The 27,989-nt window shown below is 42.4% G+C and overlaps 1 protein-coding gene across 3 annotated transcripts in view; it reads right to left on the bottom strand.

The window, feature by feature from the left end:
• fhod3b (formin homology 2 domain containing 3b) overlaps positions 1-27,989 on the bottom strand; it is a 609,516-nt gene that overhangs the window by 156,889 nt on the left and 424,638 nt on the right. For all 3 annotated transcript variants that reach the window (XM_060850278.1, XM_060850279.1, XM_060850280.1), the window contains exons 8-10: positions 13,756-13,850; positions 9,093-9,236; positions 638-885 (exon numbers count right to left, since the gene is read on the bottom strand). In XM_060850278.1, coding sequence (XP_060706261.1) covers positions 638-885; positions 9,093-9,236; positions 13,756-13,850 — 487 coding nt within the window. The remainder of the gene's footprint in view (positions 1-637; positions 886-9,092; positions 9,237-13,755; positions 13,851-27,989) is intronic.

The following is a 27,989-nucleotide window of genomic DNA, read 5'->3' as shown; positions in this document are numbered from 1 at the left end:
TCAAAATAAATTCTCAATCTACACCTCCAGTTATTAGGAGCCACAGTGCTGACACAGTTCAACCTACTACATCTATAGTTTACACATTGCGGGTCCAATATCTTCTCTTGAATGAAACATTCATGGTCATTTGCAAAAGTTACACGTTATTTTCATTCAGTTGTCACTTGTGCGTACAAGTGCATTATTACTTGTACACCTCACCATCTTCTAGATTACTTCACAATTAAAGATCTTCCCATTACTGGGATAAAAGTTTCAACTTTATGTGCATGTGAAATATGTGTATTCCTCTTTCGCAGTTTTCTGTTGTACATATCAATGAATGCGTACAGTTCCATCAGGATGTCTGAACTGGGTGTAATTTGGACAATATCAGATGATGCTTTTGAGCCTCTGCTACACTATCAATGTTTATTGATGATAGGTTTGCGAGTCCTTTTTGCTCTTTACAGCCAAACCTTGGCTGAGCCACAAATTATCTGTGGTGCGATAACTAAAACAAGATGATATGATAGGATTAAAAAGTAACTTTCATGCAACATTCATTGGAGGGAGTAAAGGATAACACCACCTCACAAAGGATCTCCAGTTAACACGGTTTCCGCACTGTGTTCAATTTTTGGCAATCACTTACTTTTCGCTGAGATCTTCATGCATCTGGCCATTGGACGTGAGGTAATGTGGGCTTAAATGGCCAGGCAGGGCACTGCATGGACTGGCAGGGGCAGACAAGGAGCTCTTGATATTCTGCACTGAATGCCTTCGACTCCTCCTTCGTTCTAATCCACGCCGCTCATTCACACCAAGACTTGATCTCCGCCGGTCCTTGCGTCCACTTAAAGTAACACTATCATCATCGCCATCTTCATGCTTCAGGCTCAGCTTTAAAAGAAGAAAACATGATTTGTATGACTATGTTAACGTGAAAATTCACTTTGTTTAATTTGCTCACCCAAGTGTAAACATTTCGTTAGTTTTTTTCCTCCCCATCGCTGACAAGACATGCATTTACCACCCAGCTCTAACTGCCCAGAGTTGGGGTGCTAAAAGCTGTACCAGACCACATATTGAAGCTGCCATCATGAACCTGTGTTGACCGAAAGATTGATTGAAGAATTAACATCATCATCAGGACTGGGGAAGTTAAGTTGTTATGTTAGTTCTTTCAGCGTGGCAACCTTGAGCTAACTCGGTCAGCTATGACCTTGGCTCTGGATGTAGGTTTACTCACTGAGCTGGAAGGTTCATTTTCAGATGTTTTGTCACCATACTAGGTAACATCTTCAGCGAGCCACCAGGTGAAGCATTGCTGGTGTTTCCTGCTTTCTATTTATATGTTTGGCTTTCCTTGGGTTGGTGATGTAATTTCCTGTGGTGACATCATTTCCTATGGTTACTTGGCTATTGACCATAACATTAAACGAAACAGGAGTAGGCTGTTCAGCCCATTGAATCTGCTCTGCCGTTCACTGAATCCTCAAATCTACTTTCCTACCTTTTTCCCATTAATCTACATTTCAATCCTAATTAAAGCTTGGTTTATCTCAGCATTGAATATACTTAATGATAAAGCCTGTACAGTCCTTTGCAATAAAAATTCCAGAGTCACTAGCCAGAGAAGAAATTCCTTCTCACCTCTGTTTTAATTGGGCCAACGTCTGAGTCAATCTTGATAACGGTGTGATGAATGTCACCATTATTATTTGGGAATTTGGATTCATTAATAGAGAGAAATGTGTTTTTATTCTTTAATTCTGGGAAGGTTTTTGTTATATAAAGGGCCAGAAAGTCACTTGGAACAGTGAACTAAGGACAGCCTTCCCAATAGATCATTATGAGGTAGGCTAAATGATTCAACAAACTACCCAGTGAGGTAACTGCTGCCTAGTCTCACTTGTGTTTTTACAAACAAACAGAGAAGTGAAGGCTAGGGGCCAAAAGGAGGAGACGGGTTTCTTAGGTCTAAAAGGGATCAAAGGACAAGGAGAGAAAGTGGGAACAGGGCACTGAATTGGATGATAAACCATGATTATATTGAATGGTGGAGCAGGCACAAATGACCAAAAAGCCTACTCTTGTGCTGGTTTAGATTTCTCAGTGAGAGTTCAGACATGGAGGAGTGGCACTCCAAAAGCTACTGCTTCCAATTAAACCTGTTGGACTATAGCCTAGTGTTGTGTGATTTTTAACGGAGTTCAGAACAACATCTTTATCCCAGCAAAAACCATTAATTCTGACAGTCTACAGGCTGCCAGAGTTGGAAGGCAGTCTTAAGTTGTTTTAGCAGCCTTTTTTTTCTTAGGACTCAGAGGAACAACCAGTGAGTTAGCCTCACTGAGGTAGATCATTGCATCATTGTAGTGAGCAGAAAACCAGAAGCAGTTGGAAAACACTCAGCAGGTCGAGCAGCATCTATGGAGACAAGGTTTGGTGACCCTTCTTCAGAACTGATTGCAGCCAGGAAAAGGCTGGTTTAAATGCTGAAGGGGGGTTAGGGGAAGGGGAAGGAGTAAATAATTGGTGCAGATGGAGGCCAGAAAGGAAACAGCAATTAGACATATAAAGGGATTGGGGAAGTCAATCTGGTACAATGGGTAGCTGCTAATTGGGACCATTAGTGGGTTGGTTGTGGTAGCAGCCTATGTGACGACAAGGCCTGGTGTGCAAGAGTTGGAGTAAGGACATGGGATAAGGTGCTCAAGCCCCAAAATTATTGCAAGACAGAGACAATGACCCTGGGCTTTTTGTTGGCTTCTACTGCAACATGTTGTGCTCATAGATCAACATCTCTGTCCGAGTTTTGCTGCAGTTCTCCAGTGAAGCTCGGAGCAAGCTGGAAGAAGAACACCTCATTTTCTGCTGAGGAACCCTGCAACCTTCTGGACTCAGTATCAAGTCAAATAACTTTAGTGCCTCAGCACCTTCTCCCATGTCCTGGCCCTGTCATCACGGGGGCTTTTACCACAATCAACCCATTGTTAGCTAATAGTCCCCATGAGCAGCTATTGATGCCCCCAGGCTGAGTTTTATCCCTTCCTTGGTCTGCACCATTGCTGCTCTGTCTCCATCTATTATTTAACCCTCTTCTTCCCCCCCCCCCCCCCCCCCCCCCCCCCCTTTAGCACAGGGAGCTCAAAACTGGAGGGCACAAGTTTAAGAAGAGGGAGGAATCTTTGAGAGACACCCAAGGGGCAAATTTTGCACACAGAGGACGATGAGTGTATGGAGCTGCCAGAGGAAGTGCTGAAGGCAGGTACAATTGCAACATTTAAAAAACATCTGGATGGGTACATGAACAGAAAGGTCTTAGATGTATACGTGCCAAACATTGGCAAGTGGGATTAGAGCAGTTTAGGATATCTGGTTGGCATGGATGAGTTGAACCTAAGGCCCTATTTTCGTGGTGTACAACTCTACGATATATATATTGCAGAGATATATCTATTTGTATATACCAACCTTTTCCTAGTTACAAATCAGTTCTGAAGATGGGTCAGTTGGACACAAAAGGTTAACCCTACTTTCTCATCATGGGTACTGCCAGACTTGCTGAGTTTTTCTACTAATTTCAGTTATTGTTTCTGATTTCCAGCATGCGTAGTTATTTGGGTTTTTTTTGCATAGGTTAGGGGCAGTCCATTAACAAGTGGTGCTAGACTGGAGTCACCTGTAGGCAAAACTGAGTACTGCAGATGCTGGAGGTGAAGAGTAGAGAGTGTGGTGCTGGAAAAGCACAACAGGTTAGGCAGCATTTGAGGAGCAGGAAAATCGATATTTCAGGCAAAAACCCTTCATCTGGAATGGAGTCATTTGTAGCCCAGTTAAATTTGGCAAACTTCCTTTTTGAAAGTACATTATTAAATTAGTGAGACTTCAAACAACCACCTGGCAGCTTTCTTGTCACTTAGCAATGTCACTTTTTTCCCCCCAAATTTACTTAAAGATAGTTGAAAGAAAATCAATAAGATCACAAACTACCTTGAAGGCATGTGAACTACAATTATTGTGAACATGACGACAATACTGCAGAGCCAATGCCAAACTTGGGAAGGCAAGTTAGTTCTGAAGGCTAAACAAACTCAATGATCAAGAATAAGACTTCCTATTCCAGGGGCTATCACCCTACTTTGTGCTTGATGTCAGTTCAGGCTATTGCACTATATTGATTGATTGATTTGTTGTTGTCACTTGTACTGAGATCTAGTAAAAAGGGTTGTTTTGCATGCTATATGGACAGATCATCACATACGTAGGTGATTTAGAGTTTGGGACCCAGTATAGCGTGCCAAAATTCGCAGATGATACCAAAATGAGTGGTAGAGCAAAGTGTGCAAAGGACACAAAGTCTGCAGAGGGCTGTATACATGTTAAGTGAGTAGGCAAGCGTCTGGCAGATGGTGTACAATGCTGGTAAATGTGAAGTCATTCATCTTGGTAGGAACAGCAGCAAAATGGATCTTATTATAGTGGTGAAAAATTGTAGCACACTGCTGCGCAGAGGGACCTGGGTGTCCTTGTGTAGGATTCACAAAAAGTTGGCGTGCAGGTTCAGCAGGCAATTAAGGCAAATACAGCAGCTGTATAGGGTGATGGCGGTGATGTCACACCTGGAGTACTAGGTGTAGTTTTGGTCTCTTTACTTGAGAAAGGACACACTGGCACTGGAGGGAGTGCAGAGGAGGTTCACTAGGTTGAATCTGGAATTGAGAAGGTTGCCTCATGGGGAAAGGCTGAGTAGACTGGGATTATACTCAATTGAATTTAGAAGAATGAGGGGGGACTTTGTAGAAACAAATTTTGAAGGGAATAGATAGGATAGAAGCAGGGAGGTTGATTTCACTGCAGGTGAAATTAGAACTAGGGGCTATAGACTCAAAATAAGGGGGAACAGATTTAGGGCTACGCTAAAGAGGAACTTCTTCACCCAAAGGGTTGTGAATCTGTGAAATTCCCTGCCCAGTGAAGCAGTTGAGGCTACCATGCTGAATGTTTTTAAGTCAAAAATAGATAGTTTTTTGACAGTGAATGAACTAAGAGTTATGATAAGTAGGCAGCTAAGTCAAACGGAATCCATGAAAAGATCAGCCATGATTTTATTAAATGGTGGAGCATTTGGTAAAGTTGATGAACTGTTCAACCGCCTCGTGGGAGCACGAGGCAGCGCCGATACAGCCACCCTTGAGCCCCGCTCTTCCAACCGCCACCAAGACAGAACCCCACTGGTTCTCACCCACCACCCCACCAACCTCCGTATACAGCGTATCATCCGCCGTCATTTCCGCCACCTCCAAACGGACCCCACCACCGGGGCTATATTTCCCTCCCCTCCCCTATCAGCGTTCCGCAAAGACCACTCCCTTCGTGACTCCCTCGTCAGGTCCACACCCCCCATCAACCCAATCTCCACTCCCGGCACCTTCCCCTGCAACCGCAGGAAATGTAAAGCTTGCGCCCACACCTCCTCCCTTACTTCTCTCCAAGGCCCCAAGGGATCCTTCCATATCTGCCACAAATTCACCTGCACCTCCACACACATCATCTATTGCATCCGCTGCACCCGATGTGGCCTCCTCTATATTGGGGGGACGGGCCGCTTACTTGCGGAACGCTTCAGGGAACACCTCTGGGACGCCCGGACCAACCAACCCAACCACCCCGTGGCTCAACACTTTAACTCTCCCTCCCACTCCACTGAAGACATGCAGGTCCTTGGACTCCTCCATCGGCAGAACATAACAACGTCTGGGAACCCTCCAACCACAAGGAATGAACTCAGATTTCTCCAGTTTCCTCATTTCCCCTCCCCCCACCTTGTCTCAGTCGGTTCCCTCAACTCAGCACCACCCTCCTAACCTGCAATCTTCTTCCTGACCTCTCCGCCCCCACCCCACTCCGGCCTATCACCCTCACCTTGACCTCCTTCCACCTATCACATCTCCATCGCCCCTCCCCCAAGTCCCTCCTCCCTACCTTTTATCTTAGCCTGCCTGGCACACTCTCCTCATTCCTGATGAAGGGCTCTGGCCCGAAACGTCGAATTTCCTGTTCCTTGGATGCTGCCTAACCTGCTGTGCTTTAACCAGCAACACATTTTCAAGTTTATACTGGGTACAGGCATTGAAACAGGCCATTCAGCCCAATCATTCAGAGCTGGTGTGTATTCTCCAATCAAGCCTCTTTCCATCTTTCCTCATCTAAATCTACCATTGCAACCCATCTCTCTCTTTGCCCCCAAAAGGTTTGCCTGTGCTCTCCTTAACTGCAACTATATTATCACTCCAACCTCTGCCTGTGGTAGTGAATTCCACATTTTCACTACTCTTTGGAAAAATAACCACCTTCTATGTTTTCTTTTGGAGTTTTTGGTGACCCTCTTATATTGATGGCCTACAGTTTCTCTTCCCAACAAATGGAGGCACTCCTGTGAAGCGTAAAGGCAAAATGGCCAAAACGTTCTTGTGACACAAGGAGGGATTACAAATACAGCAATAGTGTCGGGATTTAGACGGACAAATAAATTGGATTGAGCATTGTCAAATATTGACACTACTGTTAGGAACTATGAATAACTTCAAATTTAATTTTTGTATTTCCTGCATGAAGCAATGGCAGACACGTCTTAATTCACTTTTAGAGTGATTGTCGTAAACACAGTAATGAGGAGTCTGGAGGATTGTTTGTTTCCTTGCATTTTAAATGAGGATTCATAACCCTTGAAGGGAAGGGGAGATGGGAGCAATGGTTTACTGCTTTTATAAAGGTGGTAGGGGAAAAAAAAACTGAGCTGTTGCCTAGTAACAGGCATCGAGACACCCCGAGTAATAGAAAACTACAGGTGGAAGGTGGCATTTGTTGTGTGTGCATGTAACAGTGTTGAACTCTCTGCTAAGAAATTCTGCAAGACTAATAGAAACTGAGTTTAGGCTACTCATGCGTTTGGTTGGAAGTTGAAGTAATGGAGTTTAGTTTGCCTTTTGGATTGAGTCTCAAGGAGAAATGCCAGCTGAAGGAAAGGCAGCTCACAAATGCACAAAAAATCTCAAACTGTTGGTAATTGTGACAGCCTGAGCAACAAGCCTCTGTGTGAAGAAAATGGCAAAGTGTCACTTGGATTTGGTATTTTTGAAAGCACATTGGTGGGATAAAAGGCCTAGCCCAATTGCGAGTCCTTTTCCATTGTTCATAATGAAATCTCTCCAACTTTTCTGTCCAGTGTAACATAGTTCATACATCTCCTTGCTTAATAAACATTTTATTTTGTGTGTGAAAACTACACTGGCAGACTCTTGTAACCGTGATCAGTAACTTACTGATCAGGAAATTAAAAAAAACAAAGTGAATGTCTATTAAGCCATGTTTCAATCTGGGACCTGTCCTGTGCAATATTAACAATGTGGGATCTTAATACCTGTAAGATAGAAGCTAACCTGTCAAAATTAACAGGATTGGATTTGAAATATTGGTTAATAGACTGTAGAACCACATGTGCATATGACTGTGGTAAACAAAAACAATCCAGATTCAAGGCTAAGCTGGAGAGGAAATTAGGTCATAACAGAAAATCTATTAGGCTTTGGAAAAAGGGATAACATCAGTCATCAAATAACTGAGCTACAAGTTAAAATGATAGGGATTAAGCTTTTTCATACTGAAGAGGAGACTGATTGAGGGATTCATAATCCTGAATGGTGATGAAGAATCATTAAATTCCAAGAAACTATACCCTGACCTTAAGACAACACAGAGTGTGTTTAGATTGAAAACAATCTTACGGATCTATGGGAGATGGAAGAGGAAGGGGAACAAAAAAGATCCAATAGATTCATTGTACAGAGAGAAGGGGTATGCAGGAGATTAGATAGAAACTGTGCAGACAACAAGGACTGTCCATGTATTATATGATATATTATAAATATACAATTAATATTACATTTGACATATTTATATGACATTATACATTGTATATAATGGAGATCACTTGTGCGCTGTATTAATTGATTTATTTAAAACAAACTGCTACAAGATTTAGAGCTATAATTTTCAAAGTATTTTACCATTTTTGGAGCAAAACTCTCATTTCTTTCTATTACAATGATGCTTTCTAGACCAAAATGTGCCAGAAACAATATGAGTAAAACAAAAAGAATTGGCACATCTAAAGACTTGAAATAAACAGATTAGTCAGTACCCATGAAACAAAAATTTAATTATTTTCCATGTGTACCTGTCAGAGTATTAACCCATCTTTTCTCAGTCAAATGTTGACTTTGTGCGTTTGCACTACAAATGTAATCCTTATTGTCGTTTCTCAATCCTCATTCACAGTGGTGCCTTTGTCAGTAATTCCTCCATGTATTTGGTTGCCAATCTCTGCAGTCAAGATCCAGAATCTCGACAGAGAAATTTCTCTCATCTATTTGTCGCATCTCAAATGTACCATCATCACAGCATGCATGTATTATTCTAATTTACTGGAGAATTACATTAGCACAAGTGTTGCAAATGACAGGGTTTTGTGGGACTATTTAGGAGAGTGAAAACCAGCCATGATTCCGGGGACTGACTGCTATCTCGTGACGCCTCTGTAAAATTATATAGTGGACGCCAACAGTGAGATTAACTGTGCTGTCCTCAATCAAGGCTCAATATTTTGCTGACACTTCTAAGCTCACATCTGAACAATCACTTGAGTGAGCTATTGCCAAGATGGATTATTGCAGTAGCGTAAGATACGAGGGGATTGGAGGAGGGGGTGGGGGGTGATGAGGAGGAGGAGGAGAAAAGTAAAGTACTAGTTTGTATATTTTCATACATCTGACCTGACTGCCAGAGTCTAAAGCTTTTTGCTATTTGTCTCAGTCCAACAATGTTGCCTTTCTCAATTGCACAAATTATCAGCCTACATCAAAGCTCAACAGAAGACTCATGAAATCTTGCATCCCTTAATAAAAGGCTAACTCTGCTCAAGTTGCTTACTGGAGGCTACAGATTCTGCAGTTTCACAATTTTCATAAACCTCATCCTCCCCCAGCATCTTTTTAAAAACAATGTAATTGTGCTCAGATTAACGTGGGAGTGTGAAACATTACCTCATAAATATTGAATTGTTCGAGCAGATCCAAATCAGTTCCTTTTTTGTTCAAGTGCCGCTGGGAAATGGCTTCCATCCCCTGTTCTTCCAGGCAGTCCACCACATCATAGAAGGAATCTTGATCGGGCAAACCTGCCAACGTCTGGGAATTCCAACAAAGCACATGAATACATTCATTTCATGAAGAGAGAGAAACTGTTAAACACGCAGATGAAAAATGTATCCCTTAAAACAAAGCTAAAGGAGTTTTGTAGTCAGCATTTTCTCACTGCCCCAAGAAATCAGTTTGACCAAATTTAGACAGCTGAACATTCTCACTTTTGTGCTATTGTGCAAGAGCTGGAATTGTACAGCATACAAAAACTTTGTAATAAGTGTTTGGAAATTGAGCGCATACATTTTTTGCATTTGTGTGGGATTTCTTTGTTCATTAGTTTAAACAGGTCACTTAGCCCTTCAATCAGGACTCATTATTCTACCATTAAAATATCACAAAGGAACATTATATAAAAAAAACTATTAATGGAGAAACATCATTTCAAGGCAAACATTTATTTCAAAGCTGACCAAATGGTCCAGTTGGATGAATTGAGACGCTGCCACAGTATACTGTTATCAACTTACCATCATCAGCCATCCACCATCTTTCTCATCACTGCGTCCTTCCACTCATTCTCCACAGTTTATTATAAAATGTGAAGTATGAATGAAAACAATGCTGATGTGGCTAAAATGATCAAAGTGCTGAGGTAATGGAAACAGTTGTATCCTTCAGCTTCATATCAAGCTCCCTTGTTCAAATAGGAGTGGCAACAAAAGAGTAGAGGACACAGATGTCAGTGAAATGAGAAATCATTGATAACTTAGGATTATAAAGCAGCTAACCCTGCCCCTCTGCACCAAATTCCATTCTTCCAGTCTCCATTAGTTGATAAGTATTCAAAAGCATTAGTTAATTGAGCAGATAAAATGTTAATATTAGATAATAATTTGGCGTTATTTCTAAACTGGAAACCTAATATGTTAAGCAATACACAATTAAGTTGACAAGGTGAATGATGTGTTGCAGCTGTAGCATATGGGAGCTGGAGGATATCATCATATCTGCAGAAGGTGTCAAGGAGCCCTGGCTTAGTTATTAATTTGGAAAGGGGGAAGGTGCCTAGATATTTTCTTTCAAGAGACATTCACATTGCTTAGGACAGCAACTTCAGATCTGGTTCATGACCAGGTCAGTAAGGTGTGATTACATGTGAGGCAGATATAGGGGCCCAGAAAGTGGGAATGGAGAAGTCTTAGTTGCTGCCATTACCCAACTAAATAAAGATTCTTATAATTTGTGTTGACAAGGGCAGGGAATACAGAACAGATGAGTAAATTGACCAGAACAAGGAGCAGGGAGTCAGAAAAGTGAAAGTAGTTCTGGTAGGGGACAGTATAGTTAAGGGAATATATATGTTACTTCCTGCAGCCACAAATGTGCATTCCAAAAGCTGTGCTCAATGCCAAGGTTAAGACATCTCTTTCAAGCTGGACAAGAACTTGGAGTAGCTGAGGTAGAATCCAGTCATCATATTTCACATGGATCCAATTAAAAAAAGCTCTGCTGAGGAAACATAAGCAACTAAGGGCTAAATTTAAAAGCAGAACTAAAAAAGCAAAAGCTTCGACATTATTACATGAGCCAGAAGAACTGGTGTGCAGTAAATAAGATTGGAGTTGAATGTACGGTTCAAAAGATTGGTTTTAGAGAAATGATTTTGATCGAGGTACTGGCATAAGCAGTACCATTAGGGCAGTATTCACCTGAACAATACTGAGACCAGAGAAGTGTAAATCTTTTAATGAGAGCTATACAGCAGGTTTCAAACTAAAAGTGGGGGTGGGGGGGGGTGGGGGGTTTACACCATGGGAAACTTAGCAAGTTAAACAAAAAGAACAAGATAATAGTTCAGGGTAGCAATGTAAGGCATTGTTCATGAGAGTGAAACAGGAAAAGGATGGAGTGTCAGAACTCAAGAGTGCATCAGTATGGTTAGAGTAGGTTAAAATGGTTTTAAACTAACAGGAGGGTTTACATGGTCCAAAGATAAGGTTGAATCAGCAGAAAAGGTTTTGGTGAGGATAAAGCCAGGGTCAGCATTTAAAATATAGTATAAAAATAACATTGAAGTCACTTCATTTGGTTGTGATTAGTACCCACATAAGATAGATGAACTCATGGCCCAAACATAAAGTGCCTGAGGGGTGCGAGTGCACCTGAATATATTGGAGGGTGAGATGGATTTGTTGTCTCAAAGGTATATGGGGAGAATAAGCCAAAGATCAATCATGGTCTCATTAAGTGGTAGAGCAGGGTCAAGGGCTGAATCAAAATCTTCTGCTTTTACATACATAGTAGCTGTAGCTTCACCTTCAATAAACTTCAACAAGATCTTTACTTTTAAACCTACAGGGAAAGGAGCCTAAATCTGAAAACAAAGTATAAAAAGCTACAAAATTAATTTGGTTAAAATGTTTAGTTGGTTCGGGCTGGAAAAAGTCAGGTTTATTCTTGAATGATTTTTGTAATGATCATGGACAGGTAAGTGTCATCTATATAATGGAATAATGGGTGATGAAATCAGTACTGCAACAATGCACAGAATGTGCAGAGCATAATGGTACAGGGTTTTGATGAGGTTATACCAGCTGCACTTACTTGAATACAGAAATACCCTTTGGAATATAACCGAGTAACCACAGATGATGTTTAAATATTAGCGGCCCTGGATAACGAAAGTGCGAAGCTATAAAAGTACCAGCTGCCAGGTTTGATATAAGCAAATTGCAAAGTCGAGCAAAGATGATTCAGTTGCTTAAGCTGCTTAATACTTTAATATATTAACTTCACCTATGACAATTTTATTTCCAAGTGGTATGATATTCCATAGTTTTGTCCTTCATTGAAGTAGAGAACATATTATAAGTCATGAGCCTCTCAATTTGAACCTTGCTGAAAAAAGACAATGTCTCAAAGCATTTTAATTGCACTCATCAGAACATTTTGCAACAATACCAATGGAAAGGGGAACAATTTATTACATGAGAAAAAAGTGCTAACTCATTGACAGACAGACATTAATTGTGTACCCAGCATGACTTTTTCAACTTCAAAAACTGGATGCCAGTCATTCTGTCTTATTCCTCAGGACAATGCCTTGACGAGTTAGTCAACTTGTCCAGAATAAATTTAAACAAAGATGGCAGTTAACTGCCAGTCATCATGTAACTGGACTACTTTACATGGCAAAGCCTCTACCAATTAGAGGCCTCTTGCCAATCAATTAGCACACGCTATCTACAGTTCAAAGCATCCTTTATATTGGTGCCCTTGCAAATGTCCTGATGAATACAAGGCGAAAGCTTGTATTTTTCCCATTGATAAAAGTCTTTGATGTTACTCAAAGTTCTGTACTACCAAATGAATGCAGGCTCTCAATTCCTATTCTTGGATTTCTGTTAGTATTTCAGGAGTTTTGTCTGTTTTTCCACGTGGGTATTGCAAGTAGGCACAGTATTTATTATCCAATTCACTCTCACTGAGCAATACATCGCATTACAGCTGCCCATAGGCAAACAAGCTGTTCCCAAGTCTCTTTCAAAGCTCCTCGAGAACGATCTCCTCTCGACAATGTTCATAGCAAACTTTTTAAAGTACTCCTTGTCTGGTCTCTCATGCAGTACCTTCCAATTCCCTCCAATCACCTGAACATGCCCAAGATTAGAAAAGAGTTGTGAGGCATTTTAGATACACTATGTATGTCATACTACCCTGTGCAGAGCCAAGGTCAGTTATCTCTGATTCTATTTGAAAGGGAACATTTCAGAATTTTAAAGTTAAAGTTACAGCTATTATCCAAAACTACATCAACATTCATTTAATAAGTTAACAGAGAACAAAGAGTAGCATTAAACAGGTAACACAATGTCACCTGATCACCTTTATTGCTAGATTACTTAGTGTGGAAACAGGAGCTTCGGCCCAACAAGTCCACACCGATCCACCAAAGTGCAACCCACCCAGACCCATTCCCCTACATTTACCCCTGCACCTAACACTACAGGCAATTTAGCATAGCCAATTCACCTAACCTGCACATTTTTGGACTGTGGGAGGAAACCGGAGCACCCGGAGGAAACCCACGCAGACACGGGGAGAATGTGCAAACTCCACACAGACAGTTGCCCGAGACGGGAATCAAACCCGGGTCCCTGGCACTGTGAGGCAGCAGTGCTAACCACTGTGCCACCGTGCCATCCTATGTTATTAAAAACAGGATCAAAATCACTAACTGCTCTGATTTCCCTTTCAGAATTGGTGAGGTGCACAGACATGAACCATTGAGGTTCTAAGTGTTTTAGAACAAACTACCAAGATGATGATGAAAATTGAGAATATAAGAATTTCCAAATTCTATCAAATATAATTACAATAGGGCCTGCATTAACCCAAATGCAGGGCTGCTTCAAAACTCAGCACAATTGAACAGCCAACTAAACCTGCAGGAATGCATCTCATTAGAAAATTCAGTCAAATGCCAACTTGTCACTTGGTGGCAGACTGTTCATGGCATCATTTGACATCAGGCTCACAAACTTCAAACAAATACTGCACAAACCTTATTTATTAAAGTCATTGCATAAACGAGAAGCTCGGTGTCAATCCCATCTTTTTCATCCAGTATTTCCATAATGTTTGACCATGCTCGCTCACCTGAAGAGAAAGATTAAAACAACATGTTAACCCAATGTCTGGTTCCACGAGCTGGAGACCCTGCTCTATTAATTCATGCAGATCAGGTGCAAAGGACCTTTCTTGACAGCTTAGTTACAAAGTTGTGTTTTACATACATCTGCCTCCTACCTACCAAGCGCAGCAACCCTGCGGCCTTTACACACTTGATCGACAGGCAAATTTACATTAAACCAAATTAACACATAATGACACTTAAAAGGGAAACTGTAACAACAATCATATACTCAAGACAAAATTAAGTTTCACATATTGTTTGATAGAAGACACCCTGCTGGTTGACATCACATTTGATAAAGTATTGGGGAATCAATGGTTAAAAGTGGCTCTTTGCAATCATGACTTACCTTAGAAATTTGAAATGGCAGCTGCAGTCACAGTGGTGATGAGAACACGACTTATAAGAATTACTTTAGAGACGTTCCTGTATATGTTTTGTCCCAGTACTAGGACTAGGCTGTTTTAATTTTAATCAATAGAATATTGTTCACTGCCTTGCTTTTTCTACTTTTTACTTATCAGAACAGTATTTAAGTCAATAGCTTTGAACAGCACTAGCTGTAGTTACATTTAAATCAGCTGCTTTGCTCATCTAACTTTGGCTTATGAGAACTCTGCTAGAGGTAACAACATTAAATCATGTGGGAATGAGAAAAAGTGAATTAGCCACGCACAAAGATTATAAAATATACTGCTTTCGTGTTAGAGATCAGAGATCTGTTAATAGTCCTCCAAGAGATAGCTTGATTGCTATTCTGGGGTGTCAACCACCGATTTCTCACCAGCTTAAAGTAAAGTGTGTGTTGACCAAAGTTTTTGAGTCAACACATGGCCATAGCATGTTTCCATGCTGTGTGACTGTTGGATCCAATTAACCCACGGCGACCAAGTTTCCTAAATTAAACAGGTCCCATTTGCCTGTATTTGGTCCACATGTCTCTGAACACTTACCTTTCCAAATGCCCTTTAAATGTTTTAATTATATCTGTATCTACCACTTCCTCTGGCAGTTTATCCTACATATGAACCCCCGAGAGAAAATATTGCCCCTAGTTTCAAACTCCCCCAGACTAGTGAAAAGACCTTTGCCATCCACCTTAACTATGCCCCTCATGATTTTATAAACGTCTATAACATCACCCTTCGACCTTCTACACTCCAGTGAAAGTCCCAGCCTATCCTTATAACTCAAACCCTCCAGTACCAGCAACATCCTATCAAATCCTTTCTGAACCCTCTCCAATTTAATAACATCCTTCCTGTAGCAGGACAACCAGAACTATCCAGGATATTCTGGGAAGTGAGGGAAGAAATTCTGGGGCCCTCAGCAGAGATATTTATATCAATTACAGCCACGGGTGAGGTGCCAAAGGAATGATGGTGGCTAGTACTGTGCCTTTATTTTGGAAAGGTTGTAAGGAGGAGCCTGGGAATTACAGACCTGAGAGTTTGACATTAGTAGTGGGTAAGTTGTTTGAAGGGATTCTGACAATATAGGATTTACATGTATTCGATTAGGCAAGGACTGATTGGGAATAATCAGCATAGCTTTGTGTGGGGGGGGATATCATATCTTAAAAACTCAACTGAGTTTTTTTTTTTGAGGATAGACCCAGAAAGACTAAGGACGGCAGAACAGTAGATATTGCCTACATGGATTTTATTAAAGCCTTTGACAAGGTCCTGCTGGGAATATGATAGGTGGAAGGTGAGGGTGTTAGGCCGGAGAAGTCGGGAAGATGATTGCAGGTCAAGAGGGCGGTGCTGAATCCGGGGGTTGGGACTGAGATAAGGTGGGGGGAGGGGAAATGAGGAAGCTGGAGAAATCTACATTCATCCAGTGTGGTTGGAGGGTTCCGAGGCAGAAGATGAGGCGCTCTTCCTTCAGGCGTTGTGTGGCCAGGGTCTAGCGATGGAGGCGGCCAAGGACCTGCATGTCCTTGGCGGAGTGGGAGGGGGAATTAAAGAGTTCAGCCACAGGGCGGTTGGGTTGGTTGGTGTGGGTCTCCCAGAGGTGTTCCCTGAAACATTCCGCAAGTAGGTGACTTGTCTCCCCAATGTATCGGGTGCAGCAGATACAGTAAATGATGTTTGTGGAGGTGCAGGTGAATTTGCAACGGATATGGAAGGATCCATTGGGGCCTTGGAGGGAGGTGAGGGCGCAGGTTTTGCACTTCTTGCGGTTGCAGGGGAAGGTGCTGGGAGTGCAGGTTGGGTTGGTGGGGGTGTGGACCTGACAAGGGAGTCACAGAGGGAGTGGAGAGGCCTAGGGGTTCAGGTACATAGTTCTTTGAAAGTTGCGTCACAGGTAGATAGGATGATTTAGAAGGAACTTAGCATGTTTCCCTTCATTACTCAGACCTTGGAGTGCAGGAATTAGGATGGCATAGTGAGGTTGTACAGGATGTTGGTGAGGCCACTTTTATGTCTCTGCAAGGACTCCTGGGCACAGATGGAATCCTCTGAGCCCCTCCTCAGCCCCATTGCACAGGCCTATTACTGACGACCTAGACCAGGCCCTGGAGTAGGCTCACAAGGAGGGCCAACAATCCATCCACATGAAGGGTTAAACATCCATCCACATGTTTGACCCTTCCATACTGGGTGGGTGAAACATGTGGAGCATGGGCCCGGAGAGCAAAGAAAACTTGAACAGCAGCCCCCTTAAGCAGTTCAATGGGGCTATACCTCTCACGGCCTGTGCACATATAGAACACTGATTCAAGGCTTTGATAAGCACACATAGCATGAACCGCCTATTGTATAGGATTGGTGCATGCAACATGCTCCCTGTAAAATCCCCGAGTGTTAAAAGGGAGGACTCCCACCAGAAAGCCCTGCTAACTCCAGGCAGCAGGATGGAATATCATAGCATGTCTGGACAGTTGGAGATTTGTACAAGTGCAAGATCTTTAGCCTCACTCACTTGGCACCAAATGCCTGGGTCTGAGGTTACAGACCGCACTTCTCATGTCTCACTACAATAGTGCACTGGACATCAGGCCCCATTATTCCTGGGGTCATCACAAAAGTTGAAAGTATTATGACAGCATCCAAAATTACAAAATTTACTTGTCCTTTTCAATCCTGATTGACAAAGTACAGACCCAAACAGACCCAATACAAAATGGATGTCATCAGTGAAAGGAAAGACGAGAAGGCAGTTCAATGCTCAGTGCTTAAAAGGTTAACCAAGTTGAACCTTTTCCTGGTTAAAATTTATTGTGCCTCAGTTTTCACTCCAGATATTTTCACTTGCTTGCAAGAGTCTCAGTGACGGATTCACATGTATGAAGTGCCTGACACATTGGTTAAGAGCTACAGCTTACACTGGGGGGGTGGGGGGAGGGTGGGAGAATAAAACTGCATTTAAGCTGGAAGTCCAATGGCTTCTGATCAAATGTTCACACCCACAAACTGTTCAGCTCCCTGGAGTTAACAACATGGTTGTTGGCGGGTAGAACAATTGGTCACCATTCCACAGAACAATCAGCTACTTGGTGCTGGCTCTATTTCCATTCATACAGACTCCCTCGCTCCATCTTGTCTGCGTCTAAACATCTCTCATCGTTTATGTTGCAATTGCGCAGGCAGACACTTACAATGAGTGTTGGTAACTTGCTCTTAAAGAAGGGCAGTATTCTTTCTATAAGCCTTGGTTTTTAAACCATACATTTAGTAATTTCAGTTCAATCAAAAGTACAATAATAAAAAGATGTCATATATATGTGCACTTCATAATTAGAAACTGTCCTGAAAAGGGTAGAATTTATCTATACTCTTTACTGGAACAACGATAATCAATCATTGTTTTTATTTCAACTTCTTTTTCCTAGATCTTTACTACCGGAAACTGCCTTGGAAATTATTTAAGAATCAAGGGTTTCTCATTGCCTTGAAGTTTCCCTTACAGTCCGACACCAGTCAGTTTGCATTTCAGTGTCATGTTAGCTACAGGCCCTCATGTTCTAATTCAAGGCCACAGTCAGTCTGGTGTTGCTCGCCACGCATTTACATTCAATTACCTCACTTCCTTTCCCATTTTCTCCCGATCATGTGCATCGTTAACTTCAACACCAAGTGAGGAGCTCATTCCAAAGGCATTCTGGAATCAACTGTTCAGAAGTGAGGACAAGGCAGGATCAGGCTGCTGGGTTTCTCAGTTTCCCCTGCCTGACAACAGAAGCATTTATCTTCTGTGCGACACAGAAGGTAAACTGACCACAATCAGTGAACAGACTGCATTGGGAACACATGTTGTATAACACTGTCCCAACTTGCCCTGTAATTAATATATAAAAGGGATACTTTTTAACAGAATACCACAAAATGTTACAGAATGGACACACTACAGCACCACTACTTTTGGGGATTTCGGCCTAGGAAGTCAAGCACTACCTCCACCAGTGTCCATTTCTCAAACAAACAGTCAGCATCGTCTTCTCATTCGCTAAAGATTATTGTTCCCCTTAAACTTGGTATTCTTGAGATTCTGTCCTGAGGAGTGCACGATGAAGAGCTCTGACAGTATGCATTTTTTTGCCTCAGCAGACTCAATTTTTTTTCACTGATAAAAATGATTGCTCTTGACACCATCCAGCGCAGAAAGGAAGCAAAGGGTTAAAGGGAAAAAAATGAGAGAAGTTTAGAAAGGAAAGCAGAATGCCATGCATTTATGTACCATCATTAAGAACCATCAGACATGAACCACAATATGAGCTTCACAGCCAATGTGATAATTTTTACTGTTAATGTGACAGTAGCAATTCAGGAATTGTAGCAACTAATTTGCATACAACAACTTCCTAAAAACAAAGTGATAATGATCAGTTAACCGGCTTGCATTATGTTGACTAAGGAATGAATATTGGTTAGGACACCAAGGATAACACCTCTGATCTTCACAAATACAGTGCCACAGGATCTCTCATGTCCACCTGACAAGGGAGTTCAGGCCATGGTTTAACATCATGTCTGAAAGATGGCACCTCTGATACTGCAACACTCAATGCAAGCTGACAGAGCTGTCAAAAAAGGAGTGGACATGGCTTGGCTGGTGGTGAGAAGGGCTCTGCCTGTGAGATCCTTTATGCACGCCCGGACTCTCAGCCGCACCGCACGCTGCCCTCGAAGCAGCTGCGGGGGGGGAAACGAGACAATCACACACCTCCTTCTGGAATGCGCCTATGCAGAGGAAGTCTGGAGAGGAATGCAGTGGTGTTCGTCGAGGTTCGTCCCAAGCAGCACCGTGACACGGGACTCCGTGCTCTACGGCCTGTTCCCTGGGACGCACACCAAGACGAACATCAACTGCGCCTGGAGGATCATCAACTCGGTGAAGGATGCTCTCTGGGCGGTCCGAAACCTGTTGATCTTCCAGCTGAAGGAGTTGACCCCAACTGAGTGTTGCAGACTGGCACATTCCAAGGTCCAGGACTACGTGTCGAAGGACGTGCTGAAGCTTGGGGCAGCTGCCGCCAAGGCGCGGTGGGGAAAGACCACCGTGTAACATCTGCCTGCCTAAGAAGCACAGGGGGCCCACGCAATCATTTGGGCTCTGCTGACGTCTCAGCTAATTATTAGATTAGATTAGACTTACAGTGTGGAAACAGGCCCTTCAGCCCAACAAGTCCACACCAACCCGCCGAAGCGCAACCCACCCATACCCCTACATATACCCCTTACCTAACACTACGGGCAATTTAGCATGGCCAATTCACCTGACCCGCACATCTTTGGACTGTGGGAGGAAACCGGAGCACCCGGAGGAAACCCACGCAGACACGGGGAGAACGTGCAAACTCCACACAGTTGCCTGAGGCGGGAATTGAACCCAGGTCCCTGGCGCTGTGAGGCAGCAGTGTTAGCCACTGTGCCACCGTGCCACCCAATGATTGAAAAATGTACAGACCTGTATATAAAAATGATAAGTTCTGATCTCTGCATGTAAATGTTTACGTATGTATGGCATGACCAACTGTACAGACCATCAAATTATTTTATGAATAAAGTATATTTTTGAAATTTAAAAAAAGTCAAAAAAGGAGTGGAAAGACATTAGAGAAAGTTAAGGGGAGCTATGGTGGAGAGATTTAGAATTGAGGGGTTTGGTAAAGTGAATAGGAATGCAGAGGAACCTCGATTATCCGAATTTCGGATTATCAAGCAAGATCGAAAGGTCCCGACGCTCGGCTAAACTACGTTATCTGACATTCAATTAACCGAACAAAATACTCCCCACCCGTGTCATTTGGATAATTGAGGCTCCTGTGTACACAGTTTCCAGGGCAGGAGAGCTGGTAATCATGTGACACAAACTTCTTGTCAATGATGGGAGGAAAACACTTCTTGCGCAGTGAGTTTTAATATTTGTGAATACACTGCTGCTGGTGGTGGTGGATAAATATTTAAGGTCAACTAAGGGTAGGGAGCAGCTTTTTTCTACAATCTGTTACAAATAGTGGGCCAAATGGCTTCCTTCTGATCTGCATTAGTCCAGGTTTCCAAAAAGAGTTAAGAAAATTCACAGCCAATGGTTTTTAAAAACATTTTTGTATGTGTATGTAACACTGCTGAGAAGAACAAGTCTCATTCCTAGATTCATCTGTGGTCAGTGGATGTGACACTGGGTGGCATGAACCCTTAGAGTGACCACTAAAGCCTTTTGGTCATCACACAAGGAGATAGCACCCTGCTAAAGAATAATGCTGCAGTGGTATGGAACACCCAGCCGAGTAGAACAAGACAACGTCATTACCAAATGGTAGCAGATGTACTGCAGAACTAGGGCCTGCTACCCACAAACATGTACTCTCCTGGGCCTTTGAGGTCAGTTGGATTGCTGCACCAGAGTCAAGAATTCTGCAGAAATGTCATTATCTTCTCCAATTTAGTCCAACAATAGCCACAATTGTAGAAATGCTCTGTTGGTTTCCGCACATTTACTGAAACCTATTTCATCATCTTAGAATAGCTTTGGTTTGGCAGGCATTACACACAAAGATGTGCATTTTTGGAGGGAAAGCGAGAAGGAGAGGGGGCAGGAGCAAGAGGGGGAGGAAGGAGAGGGAGAGTGTGGGAGGAAGGGAGAGAAAGAGCGGGAGGGAAAAGGAGAAAAAGGAAAAAAACGTAGAAAGGCCAGAAAGCAAATGGTAATGATTGGAGCTGAAAGCCACATCAATAGAATGCCAGCTCATTTAAATGGCCCACAGAAAGAGTATAGTTAGGTCATCAGCAATCTTTGAGTCAATTTGTAGCAACCTCAAATCCACATGACTGTTCTAGGTGAACAGACAAGTGATGTTTTAAAAACAGCACGTTGCAGCTGTGTGTCAAAGGCTTCAAGCTTTCACAATCCGAGATTGTCATCCCAAACTTTTTTTTTGATGACTGTCTGCATCGAAGACTATCACCAAAGGTGCTGGGAGACATTCCAAAATTTTTGGGTCTCTACATTAAAAATATATTCAAACATTCAATTACAGATCGCTGGGTGGATTAAACAGACATGTGGAACAGATTCTTCCAGTCCAGAAGTGGAGGTAAATGCTCAGTTGGAAATACTGCCTCACAAGAGATTTATTTTCTTGAAATCAAAGTCAGACATGGGGTTGAGGACGGCGAGAGAGAGAGAGAGAGAGAGAGAGAGAGAGAGAGAGAAAGGAAGGAGAGAGAGAAAGGAAGGAGAGAGAGAGAGAGAGAGAAAGGAGAGAGAGAAAGAGAGAGAGAGAGAGAAAGGAGAGAGAGAGAGGAAGGAGAGAGAGATGGGAAGGGGAGAGAGAGAGAGAGAGAGAGAGAGAGAGAGAGAGAGAGAGAGAGAGAGAGAGAGAGAGAGAGAGAGAGAGAGAGATGGGAGTGGGTGAGAGAGAGAGAGAGAGAGAGAGAGGAGAGAGGGAGAAGAGAGGAGAGAGGGAGAAGAGAGGAGAGAGGGAGAAGATGAGAGAGAGAGAGAATATGAGAGAGAGAGAGAATATGAGAGAGAGAGAGAATATGAGAGAGAAGGAGTAAGAGCAAAGGACATCAGGTTGGGAGCAGAAGGCTTCCTGATATATGCTGTTTGCCATGTGAACAGATGGGAATTTAATGTTATCAAGCCTTTTGAAGCACTGCCTCATCTCAGTAAAACATCCTTTCTTCATCATCACAGAACCCTGAAGTTATCTGATCAGCAACATAATTAACATTGTCTCTTGCTGTTAACATACTTCATTTTATATCTGATGAAGGGCTTATACCCGAAACATCGATTCTCCTGCTCCTTGGATGCTGCCTGACCTGCTGTGTTTTTCCAGAGCCACACCTTTCAACTCTGATCTCCAGTCCCCACTTTCTCCTTTATTTTATATCTTCCCAAACAATGCACATTACAGCCAACATTTGTCCTCCCATTCCTCTTGTATAAGATAGTGGGTCTGTGGACAACTTGTCCATTCATTTATGTGACACTTTTCAAGGAGAGCATTTATTGTTCATCCCTAGTTATCTTCACAAATGAGTTAGTATAAAATCTTTATTAACCACTGCAAGTGGTAGTTGAATTCATTCTTGTCAAAGGTACACATTGCGTGGTGCTTGTGAAGGCTTGAATACTAATTGTCACTTGTCAGGCCAAGACCAAATGTTGTCCAGATTTTACTGCAGGGGTGCCATGGAATGTCTCATTATCCAATGAGTTGTGAAATGGAACTGAATGCTGCACAACCATGAGTGAACAAGGCCACTGACCAGTGTGTAAAGATGGGTGGGCCGAGGATGCTGTCCTGAGCAAATCTGTCACTGATCTCCTGGGCTGATGTAATTAGCCTCCAAAATGGATCTTAGTTGTATTCCAATTAACTGAAGAAATTTCTCCAGTTATCAGCAAATTAATTTTACATGGTTTTCTTGATGCTGCACTTTGTCAAATGATGGTCAAATGCAGTCGTGCACGCCTTGCCTTTGGAATCCAGCTGTTTTGACAGCATGTGGGACTAAGGCCGTTATAAGGTTTGGATCGTTTTTTAAATTTCAAAAATATACTTTATTCATAAAATAATTTGATGGTCTGTACAGTTGGTCATGACATACATATGTAAACATTTACATAGAGATCAGAATTTATCATTTTTATACAGGTCTGTACATTTTTCAATCATGTGCCCATATATTTAGCTGAGACATCAGCAGAACCCAAAGGTTTGGATCTTTGCTGAACCCAAACTGAGCACTGGTGGCCATAGTATTAGTGATGGAGTGCCTGCAGTTAGAATTGTCTAGGACCCATGTCACCACTTCAGATGATGGGACTGCGTCTTTGGGATGCAAATGCACCATCCTCGTGGCATCTAGTGACAGATTGACTCAAGTTAGAACATCAGCAACCATCTCGCTGAACAGTGGAGATGGTTTGAAGGCCCAAATGGATTTCTTCAGTTCCTATTTCTTAAGTATGCATGATAAACAAATTCATGGGCTTCTCTGAGCCCCAAGACCTCCGAAACTAAGCAACAAACTTATTGGAATGCCATCACCTTTAGGTTTCCTTCCAAGTTACACATCATTCTTGAAAACCTCATGCTTCCTCCAGCATTCTGGCTGAAATCTTGGAATTAACATAATCAGGGGAACATGGTCATCACAACATAGCGCATCAAGAAAAAAATCTGATTCACCTTCTCCCAAGGACAAGCAGCATGTCCTTGCCAGCGTCATTACATCCCATTAAAAATGCAGATTCTTCAGGCCAATTTCATCACGGAGACTCACCTTTCCTCAGATCTGAGAACAATTGTGAGCTGGTTTCTGGGCCACCCATTTTCTCTCTCCCTCTTTACGTTGAACAAGGGACTATTTGCAGAATGGTTGCCATTCATGAGTAGAACAAATAGAGAATGAAAGTACAAGAGAGCATTAAACCCCACTGCCTTGCTTCTTTCATCGAGCAGTACAAAACGTAGACCTAATGCCCCACATGCTTCCCATAGTCCTACAACTTCCTCAGTTTTCAACAATCATCCAATTTTGCCTTGAAATGCAATGTTCTTTGCCTTAACCAATCCCGATGGCAGAGGATTTCATTACAACAGAAAAAAATTAATCCTAACCTTTCTCCTCAACATTTTTGTGAGCATGTTAAGTCCATGAGTCCCTACCTCTGTCTCCACAGCCAGTGGAAACAATCTTTTTTCCTGATTCGCCCCCAAAAACATCCTTATTAATTAAATTCCAATCAAATTGTTTCTAAGTTTTCTAAAGTGGAAAGGGGGCTAAGTCACTCCAGTTTTTGACTCATTATTAGAATTGTTAGTTTTGATTCATTATTGACTCAAATAGAGCAACATTTTTCTTGGAAGGTACAATGTACCTTCAAAAGTTTTAATGGCCTAAAATGGGCTATTTAAAACTGCAGTAGTCTCTCTACAGTTCTGGGGTTTCCAGCTGGTACTCCTTTATACTCAGCTGAAGAATCGTATCCAGCCCAGGGCACTGCATTATAGGAAAGATGTGAATGCACTGGAGAGGGTGGAGAAATGATTTACAAGAATGGTTCCAGGAATGAGAAACTTCAGTTGTGAGGTCAGACTGAAGAGGTGAGGATGGTGGTGCTTGGAGAGGAGAAGGCCGAGACGAGATTTGATAGAGACTTTCAATACCATGAACAGGCAGGATAGTGTAGATAAGGAAAAGCTGTTCCCACTTGTGCTAAAAAAAACCACAGGAGGGCGTAGATTTGAAATGATGTGCAAAAGAGGCATGGGTGATGTTACACAGAGCCTAATAGTTAGGATATGGAATGCACTGCTGGGAATGTGGTGGTGGAAGGTTCTATGGAGGCATTTAAAAGGACATTGAATGATTACTTAGATAGAAAGGGTGTGCAGGCAGATGGGGAAAAGGGAGGAGATTGGCACTAGAGAATAGAAGCTGTGCACGATGAGCTGAATGGCTTCTTTTTATGATAACAATTCTGTGATTGTGTCCTCTTATGGGACCTATCCAAATGCTATTAGTTCCACATGGTATTTTGTATTATCAGGAAATGTGGATGGCTATTTATGGTCTCAACACGAATCCTAAAGGAACTTGTGCATCATCGATGTAGAGGCTGCAGCAGGTTCTTGCTGTACTGCTCACCTGTACAATATGGTTACATGTGACAGAATGGTGCATTGGCGTCAACGCAGACAAATATTATAAAGGTAGACAGTCTGAGACAAATTAAGTCAATGACACCCATGAAAGTATCTGGTGTTAAAGCAATAAGGGAGTGGGGTAGTAAAGTAAAAGGCTTCCACAGAGCCAAGGGCGCTTATCAAATTGTTAACATCACTCTACAAATGCTCACTGACCTGAAGTAGCATTTCACAGAGCAGCCATATTCCTTATATTAATTCATAGGATGAGGGCATCGCTGGTTGGGCCAGCATTTATTGCCCAGAGTGCAGTTAAGAGTCAACCATGTTGCTGTGTGCAAGGAGCCACATGTGGGTCAGACCAGTTAAGGATAGCAGTTTCCTTCCCTAAAGATAGATAGGATAGTGAAGGCGGCGTTTGATGCGCTTTCCTTTATCAGTCAGAGTATTGAGTACAGGAGTTGGAAGGTCATGCTGCGGCTGTACAGGATGTTGGTTAGGCCACTGTTGGAATATTGCGTGCAATTCTAGTCTCCATCTTATGAGAAAGATGTTGGGAAACTAGAAAGGGTTCAGGAATGTTGCCAGAGTTGGAGGATTTGAACTATAGGGAGAGGCTGAATTGACTGGGCTGTTTTCCCTGGAGCATCGGAGGCGGAGGGATGACCTTATAGAGGCTTATAAAATCATGAGGGGCATGGATAGGATAAATAGACAAAAGTCTTTTCCCTGGGGGGGGCGGGAAGAAAGAGAGAAGATTCCAGAACTAGAGGGTATAGGTTTAGGGTGAGAGGGGAAAGACATAAAAGAGATCTAAGGGGCAACTTTTTCACACAGAGGGTGGTATGTATATGGAACGAGCTGCCAGAGGAAGTGGTGAAGGCTAGAATAATTGCAACATTTAAAAGGCATTTGGATGGGTATATGAATAGGAAGGGTTTGGAGGGATATGGGCCAGGTGCTGGCAGGTGGGACTACATTGGCTTGGCATATTTGGTTGGAATGGACGGGTTGAACCAAAGGGTCTGTTTCTGTGCTGTACATCTCTATGACATTAGTGAAGAAGATAGGTTTTTCTGACAAACAACAACGGATTTATGGTCATCATTTGATGCTTAATTCCAGACTCTTCTTGAATTCAAATTTCACCATCTGCTGTGGCAGATTCGAACCCAGATCCCCAAAATATTATCTGGGTCTCTGGATTAACAGTCCAGCAACAGTACCACTTGCTATTACCTCCCCGAATGGAAGCAACAGTTATCAGACACAGACCTTAGATTGCCTTAACCTCAGTTAGAATGAGAGAACAAATTGCAGGCCTCCACTGAAACTTTCTGAAATTCATGCACCAGAGGTGAGTTGCAATCTTCTACAAGAGAAAATCAGCTATAGAAATCATGGACTCTTTTAGAAGAGTGAAGAGATGGTGCCATAGAAGCCTTTAAAATCCCAACAAGATGAGACAGGAAGGATGTTCCCGATTAGTAGGGAATCCAAAAGCAGGGGTTACAGTCTGAGGATATGGGGTAGGCCACCAAATGAAGAGAAATTCCTTCACCAACAGAGTGTGGTGAATCTATGGAATTCTCTGCTACGTAAAGCAATTCAGATCAAAATATTGAATGTTTTCAAGAAGTAGTTAGACAGAATTCTTCCGGCTGAAGGGATCAAAGGTTATGGGGAGAAAGTGGATATCGCATAGTGATTTGGAGAATTAGCCATAATGATATTGAACAGCGTAGCAAGCTGAATGGCCTGCTTCTCATCCCATTTTTAAATGTGATTTGGACTAAGCACATCTGAGGATCCAGGCAAGAGCTGGGGTTCACCCGACAACTGATCCTGTGCAATCATGGAGTAATGATTCTTTTTGCACTGATGCCCGAGCAACATGTGGAATCAATCAATCAAGAATCCCCAGCAATCTTATAGTCCAGCAGGAAGCCATACAGTCCATCATGCACGCTCTTTGAATAAGCCTTTCACTCCACCCTTTTGCATCATGGGAGAGTGGAGGAAAATGGCATTAAGTAGAATATCGGTTACAATCTAGTTTTTTTAAATTATTCATTCACAGACTGAGGGCATCATTAGCTAGGCCAGCATTTATTGCCCATCTCCAGTTGCCCAGAGGGCAGTTAAGAGTCAACCATATTGCTGTGGGTCTGGAGTCACATGTGGGCCAGACCAGGTAAGGATGGCAATTCCCTTCTCTAAAGGGCATTTATGAACCAGATGGGGCTTTTCCTGACAATTATGATCATCATTCGTCTCTCAATTCCTGACTTTCTCCCCCCCAATTAATTTTAAATTCCATCACCTGCCATGGCAGGATAACAATCCAGCAATAACAACACTAGGCCATAGCCTCCCCCAGTGGAAGTAACAGTAATCAGCAGAGCTCGTTGGAGGGCTGAATGACCTACTCCTGCTCGTATTACTGGAGTTTTTCTTTGCCCTGGTCTCTCTCTACACAAAAGCACACTCAGTGCCTGCAGCATTGCTACTGGAAGAAGCATCTTCCAGCTGAACGACAAAAGCTGTGCACAGGTCACACTTTCTCCAAATGGCAGGTTGGCAACAAACTTGGACCAGGCAGGGATATAGTTGCATGGCTATATCAAAAGGCCATCTCTCCCATTGACAATATTTGTGGGGAGGAACTGGAACAGCAAATGACAATGGAGGGGAGAGTGAAATGGTTATTTCAGAAATATACAACCACAGTATTACACATCATCGAGCATTCCAACTGGATCTTTGTGAGAAATTCTGGAAAAAAAAGTACTTAATTGAAGAGACCGACAAGCGATGTGTCCCACTGCAGGATAATGTACAGCCAAAATCACAGCTATAACTTGTAATACATCATCTTTAATCCAACATAAGCATTGTGTAACATGCATGTTCTGCACCCAGAATGACACAACCACTAAAGATAAACATGAAAAAGTCTTAAAGCAAATTTAATACTGATTAAATCAAT

Source organism: Hemiscyllium ocellatum, chromosome 34 (genome assembly GCF_020745735.1).
Source record: "Hemiscyllium ocellatum isolate sHemOce1 chromosome 34, sHemOce1.pat.X.cur, whole genome shotgun sequence".
Taxonomy (NCBI): Eukaryota; Metazoa; Chordata; class Chondrichthyes; order Orectolobiformes; family Hemiscylliidae; genus Hemiscyllium; species Hemiscyllium ocellatum.
The sequence above is the reverse complement of the archived record's forward strand: the minus strand, read 5'-3'. Positions and strand labels throughout refer to the sequence as shown.